Source organism: Capricornis sumatraensis, chromosome 10 (assembly GCF_032405125.1).
Source record: "Capricornis sumatraensis isolate serow.1 chromosome 10, serow.2, whole genome shotgun sequence".
Lineage (NCBI taxonomy): Eukaryota > Metazoa > Chordata > Mammalia > Artiodactyla > Bovidae > Capricornis > Capricornis sumatraensis.
Window position 1 is genome coordinate 97,175,425 of NC_091078.1, and position 6,776 is coordinate 97,182,200.

The 6,776-nt window shown below is 52.1% G+C and overlaps 1 protein-coding gene across 1 annotated transcript; it reads right to left on the reverse strand.

Moving 5' to 3' along the window:
• Positions 1-687: 687 nt before the first annotated feature.
• LOC138087032 (cathelin-related peptide SC5) lies at positions 688-2,556 on the reverse strand. Its single transcript, XM_068981803.1, has 4 exons — positions 2,359-2,556; positions 1,621-1,728; positions 1,387-1,458; positions 688-789 (listed from the first exon to the last, which is right to left on the reverse strand). Exons 1-4 carry the CDS (start codon positions 2,554-2,556, stop codon positions 688-690), a joined length of 480 nt encoding a protein of 159 aa, XP_068837904.1.
• Positions 2,557-6,776: the final 4,220 nt, after the last annotated feature.

A 6,776-nucleotide genomic window follows, 5' to 3' on the forward strand; every position in this document is an offset into this window, starting at 1 on the left:
TGTCTCAATGCCACAGGAAAAGCCAGAAGGGATGGGCTATTTCAAAATTAAGATTGTCGAGGGCAAGAGGTACGTCCTGGGCATTGCACCTGCAGGCTCAGCCCTGAGACTGAACTTCGTCTCTGTGAGTGTTTAACAAGGTGAGAAGCCTGGCCGCTCGTGGACTGTCAGCTCCACATGAGCAGGAGCAGCATTCCCACCAGCACTGCACACACAGCAGGTCTCCTTACGTCCTACTGGGTGTTGGAGGAGGAGGCCAGGGGTGGCTGAAGGGCTCGGGAGGGAGTGGAGACACTCTCCAAGAGTGGAGACACTGTCCTGGAGCTCCTGGGCCTGCTGCCTCCCCCGTGCCCTCCTGGAAGGAACAGGAGCCTCACACTTCTCTGTGTTCACAGGAGTGAGTTCACACACACACATACACACATACATACACACAGGAGAGATCACACACATACACATACAGGAGTGATAACACAAACACATACACACACTTAGACACACACACATACACACACCCGACACTGAGGGCCTCCCAGAGTAAACAGCTCAGTCATGATAAGTGGGAGAAGGGGAGACAATTGAAACTGAGGCTTGGAGGAATTTGTTCTCACAAGAATTTATTTCTCGGAGTCCAGAAGTCTTCACCAGGGCTGGCAGACCCTTAGGACTCTTTCCTGGGCCCACAATTCACCCAGCTATTGCAACTAGTCGGATAAGAGTTGGGCCATACGTCTTCAAACCACGTAATATCTTCCTACCCAGTCTTCCAAGTCCCCTGACACTCTGGGGCTGTGCAACGAGAAGAAACACGTTACTGTGGAGGGAGGGACCCAGGGTAAGAACAAAACCCTCCCCACTTGGGCATCCCCACTAACTGGGCGATTTCAGGAGGTTTTAGGGCCCAGACACCCTCTGGCTGCAAACGTTGGAGCCTCTGGTTGAATCTCCACACCACAGACATATGAGGAAACTGAGGCCCACAGGTGACATAGGGTTTTCTGGGGTCACAAGTCCATCCCAGAAAAGCTGGATGACAGCAGGGGCTGAAAGCTCACGACTCAAGTCAGTGCCGCTCAAACTTCACCACAGTCAGAATCTCCTGGAGGCCTTGTGAAAATACAAATGGCTGGACCCCACCCCAGAGTTGCATTCAGGAGATCTCAGTGGGGCTGAGAATCTGCTTCTCAGTTCCCGGGTGGGGACCCCAGTAGAGAACCCCTGCTCTAAGGGACGCAGAGCCAGGGCTAGAGACCTGGGGCTCAGGGGAAGGAGAGGCCCGGGTGGGAGGGCCTTTCTCTGCCCTGGATAGGGCAGCGGGTCATTGGTCCAAAGGATGTTTGACACACTATCCCCCAGAAGCCTCGCAACCCAGGAGGGGTCACTCACCGCAGCACAGGTGATGTCGAAGTTATTCCCGACCTGGTCCAAGGTGACTGTCCCCACACACTCTTTCAGCAGCTGGAAAGGGAAGCTCCAGGTCAACCTGGAAACCCTGGGTCATAACCTCCCAGCCTCACCTTACCTCACCCGCCAGGGGCTGGAAACCTTCCCTGAAATTCCCAGTTCAGCTTGCGCTGAGAAGCTCTGATCCCAGCCCTCACTCCCAGCCCCCAGGCTCACCCCATTCTCCTTGAAGTCACACTGCTCCGCGGGCTGCTGGCTCGTCCTGGGGCACACAGTCTCCTTCACCCTGAAGCTCACAGGCTTCGGGATGTTTGAGTTCTCGTCCTGATCCAGGAATAAAATGGGGAGACTCGGCTCGGGCTCATGTTTCCTTCTCTGATCTGTGTCCCTGCCCCCCACCCAGACGGCAGCCTCTCCAGCCCCCTGTGTGTCCGGCCCTGGGCTTGGTGCTGAGAGCACAGGGGAGGGCACAGAGCCCGTGCCTGGCCTCACGGGCACACAGAGAGCAGGAGCGGCCCTCACAGCAGCGCTGCTGGCAGCGCCTCCCCTCAGAGGGGCCCAGGGAGGTCAGGGCCACCTGCAGGGAGAGCCCTCGTCACTGGAGCCTCCAGGCTGACAGAGGCCCTCCTGGCAGGGAGACACCGAGGAGCAGGGGGGACATTAGCAGGGAAGTCACCTCACAGAGCCTGTGACCCCTCCATCCCTGGAGCTCCCAGAATTCCACGGAGCCTGAGCCAGGTGTGCAGGGCACCTGATCCCACAGCAGAAAGGCTAAGGCAGGAAGCCTGGTGCTGGGAGATGACCCAGGTCTGGGAAGGTTTCCTGGAAGAGATGGGAGCCCACCTAGAGGGAAAAGTGCCTTCCTGACAGGAGAACCAGCCTGAGTGAAGGGGCGACAGTGTGGCCGAGGATGTCAGAAGACAGATCCCCTTCCCAGCCCCCTCCCCAACTCACATCCTTGGGAGGCAGGTCTAGCTCCAGGAGGCGGTAGAGATTAGCTTCTGAGGACTTCTCATTGAGCTGATCCACAGCACGGAGCACGGCCTCCCTGTAGCTGGGGGCCTGGGCGCTGGCCGAGGGCAGCACTAGTCCCAGCAGCAGGAGCCACAGTGAACGCCGTCCCAGGGAAAGGCTGGCCCTTTGGGTCTCCATGGTTCCCAGTCTGCCTCCTCCCAACCTGAGGGACCCTCCTTTATGCCCAGTCTGGGCTCTGATGCAAAAGTTTAACCGGGAGCCTTCCTGACCCGCCCCATTCCTGCCCTCCTCCCAGGGTGTGAGCTGGACTTGCCTCGGCCCCTGCTATTGCCTCACAGGACTGCAGGGCAGCAAGTGAATTTTGTCTCCTGTGCAAGGTGAAGAAATGGTTTCTCCATCTCCCACAACACCTTGGCCTCCCCTGGACCCCATGGGAAATGTCACAGGCAGGCTTGCTCAAGAGGGTTGAGTCCCCAGGAGACGCAGGACCAGGCAGTGTCTACAACCCCTCTGCCTCCACACTCTGGTCTCCTCAGGATTCAGGGTAGAGGAGTGTATTCACCTTTCCACCTCCAGCTCTAGGCACTGCCTGGCACCCAGTGGACAATCACTTAACACTTGAAGAATGGATAATAGTACCGACCCTTCTAGAAGTACCCCTTCTACTTACATTTCTAGCCTGTCCCTAGGCAGACATCCATCCCATACTATTCAGTCCTCTGGAACCAACCCTCAGCCAGTCAGGGGTTTGGCTCCATTTGTCCCCTCTCCTGGGTTGTTCTCCACCTCCTTTGTCACTCTAAAAATGTCCTATCCCAAGTCCTTAGCAGATATGGCCTGTGTCCCTGATACCTCCCATCCCAGTATGAAGAAAAGTCATGTAGGTCACTGACTACACTTTTTTGCCCTCTCTCATGCTCAAGACCCCTGCAGGCTTGCTTGTCCTTCCTTACTGGATCCAAAAGTCACACTCAAGCTTTGTCTTTATCTATACAGACTCTGGGCATCGCTCTGTCCTCCTGAAATTCCCCCTTAGCCGATTCTCCCCAGTGTTGTTCTCCTGGGTCCCCTCCTCCTCCCTGGGGCTCCTGCTGAGTCTCCTCCAAGGACTGTCCTCTTAGGAGGCAGGGCTGGCTCAGGTGCATGCCGGCTGCTTCTCCCGACCCCGTCCGTCCTCACAAGTTCCTGGGGCGGCCCTTCTGAAGACACCATTTCTCCTGGACCCGCATCACTGCTCTGTATCTCTGAGTTCAAGACACCTGTGAACACCCCCAGTTGTCCACATGGGACAGTTTGGTTGTACCTCAGAAAGTGGTGACCCAGATCGATGGCATTGCTGTGGAGCTTTTGTCTTTGATCTTTCCGTGCATCAGTTTCTTTCCCATTGAGGCTTGCCGCCCTACCGTGTCTTCTGTCTGTCTTTTATTCTTATTTTTTATTTTTTTCTGTCTGTCTTTTAGCTATGGAAAACTTTAGTCAAAGGATAAATTAAATCTGAGAAGTGAGAAATCCTGAAACAAAGGAGAAACAGTCAAAGGAGACTAAATAATGTAGTCATTAAGCATAGTCAAGGACCTTAGTTCTTTCCCAAGGGCTATAGATAATATTCTGAGTGTATCCTGGGAGCTGTCTTACAGATGCCAAAACCCCAGGTGGAGAAGTTAACTACATGCTGAGCAGACTGTTCCCAGGACATGAGCTGCCACAGTTCCAAGAACTGACTGCAAAGAAATGGGAACAAACGGACTCTGGAACTGAGGACTAACTGTACCTAAAACAATCAGGATGACGCTGGTCAGACCACTGATGACCAATTTGAAGATGACTGTTAAAGATGACTGTGCTGTTTCTGCATGTAGCCCCCGACCCCTGACTCTATTAATGCTCTCACTGCCCCTCCCCCCAACCCCCTGCTTGTCTGGGCAGGTGGAGGGGGGAGTCTGCCTTTGGACAGATGTCTGCCACCCTCCCCCCACAGTTGCCGGCACCTGAAATAAACCAAACTTTCCTTTCCACCAACCTGGCCTGTTTATTGGCTTTTGAGCAGTGAGCAGCTGCAACCCACACACACATTCCTTTCAGTAACAGCTGCATATCAGCCTTGGGAAAAGAAGGAGAGAAACCACCATAACAACTCATGTATGAACAATCTTCATGTCTGCTGTTACTTTGTGAACCACTCAGAAAGATCACCAGAGATATTCAAACTGCAATCCAAGAAAATCTATTAGATTGCCACTGTCTGCTCTCACTCCATTGGAAGAGACTTTAAGCCCAACACCTACAAATCAGGGATTATAATCAGCTCCAATCGCTGCTGTTGTCCAGTCGCTAAATTGTGTCTGACCCTTTGCAACTCTATGGACTGCAGTATGCCAGGCTCCTTTGTCCTCCACTATCTGCCGGAGTTTGCTCGAATTCATGTCCATTGAGTCCATGTCCATGCTATCTAGTCATCTCATCCTCTGCCTTCTCCTTTTGGCTTTAATCTTTTTTTCCCTGCATCAGGTTCTTTCCCAATGAATCAGCTCTTCACTGATCCAACTGCTGACCTTTGCTTTTTTTTAAATTTTTTTTGTTTTGATAGTTTCCATAGAAATGCTTCTAGCTGAATACCTGATTGCTTGCACTCTTTAGGCCTATTTGGTGAAGCCACTCGCATCACTGCCTCCTAAAATGAGACACAACCTTTTGCCTAAACTGGTCTTTTCTCCAGACTAAGAGACTGGTTCAGTGAGATGTGGAGGAATTTACCCTCTCTGGACAGACTCAAACCTGTTTCACAGGATGGCCCCAAATATAGATCAGTGATCTTGAAGGCCCCGGGAATTTGTTCAAGGATTTACATAATATCGTGGAGTATTTTCCTATTTTCATGGTTGAAACCGGGACAACGAAGTCCGGGACAACCGCTACAGAGTGGACTTCAGACTATTGCCTAATAATTATCATAAGATTCATCTCTATAATCTTCTGTAGATATGTGTTTCTGGGTTTTAACCCCTGCTCTTTACCATATCAACTATCCACCTAGTTAAGGTTCTCTCCATCGGCTCTGAAGCCTGGACATCACTTGGTGGGTTTAGAGTAAACCCTGACTGTTGATCTTTTTTTTTCCTTTCTTTCTTTTCTTTTTTGTAATGCAAATGCCTACCTTAAGCTCTAACTGCCAGGCATCCACTTCAAAGTTTATCTTCAATAAACACTCTGTCAGCCAAGGAGGAGAATAAAAAAGCCAGGCCACCTCCCCCTACGGAGGCTCCTTTGTGTCTGATTTCTTTAACTGACCCTTTGGGCCACTTGTTTTTTCTCTTGCTGCACTTTAAATGCCTGCACTTGTATTATACATTTACAATAAAAAGTGAGCCCTTAGGACATGAGTTTGAGTAAGCTCTGGGAGTTGGTGATGGACAGGGAGGCCTGGCGTGCTACAGTCCATGGGGTCACAAAGAGTTGGACATGACTAAACTAAGAAACCCTAAGTCACCAGCCTCAACCCCAAAAAACGCAGGACAGCTGGCCCATACTCTCTTTGTCTCTCTAACCTTGATCTCTGTGTGTGGCCTTAGTCATGCCAAATAATTTCCAAGGCCCACAGTAATGAACCTTTTATATTTTTTCCCCAAAGTTCTCTGATGGAGATTGCTGAAGGGCTTCTTGCAGTCATAATCAGAACCCCAAGGGCTAGTCCTGTCCCAACACTGGCTGTTGATAGGCTGAGACCTGCACACAACTCTTGAGACCCTTGAGAGTCCTGGGGAGAGTTGCCTTCCTGCAGAGACAGCCAGGCTCAGGCAGGAAAAGGTCACAGATCCCCCTTCAGGGGCCTTGGCCAAGGAGGTGCTTTCACTATGCGCAGCTCAGTCCCAGACCCACTTCAGTTCTCCTTGAATGTCTGACCCTTCCAGAAGGCCCACTGCTCGACCCAAATGGAGCACCCACATCTTCCTACTAGCAAACCTGTCCCCTCCCACAACTGCTCCAGCCAGCCCCTTCCTTTTCCAGCCTTCCTCCCTCCACAGCCCCTCCGAGAGCCAGGGCTCCATCTTGTCCCTCTGCCTCTGCAAGGCCCTCACTGCGTCCAGCTGTCCAGCTCAGGGACCATCCCGCCAGCCAACCGCAGGGTCCCCGTAGCCGGCTCTCACCATGAGCTCTGGCCACTGGATCTGCTGAAGTCTGTAAGCCAGCCGACCTCCATGGGGCCTGCCTCAGTCTACTAGAGATGTCGTAACAATACTGACAGCATATTAAAAAGCAGAGACATCACTTTGCCAACAAACGTCCATCTCTAGTCATGTATGTATGTGAGAGTTGGACCATAAAAAAGGCTGAGCCCCAAAGAATTGATGATTTTGAACTGTGGTGTTGGAGAAGACTCTGAAGAGTCCCTTGGACTG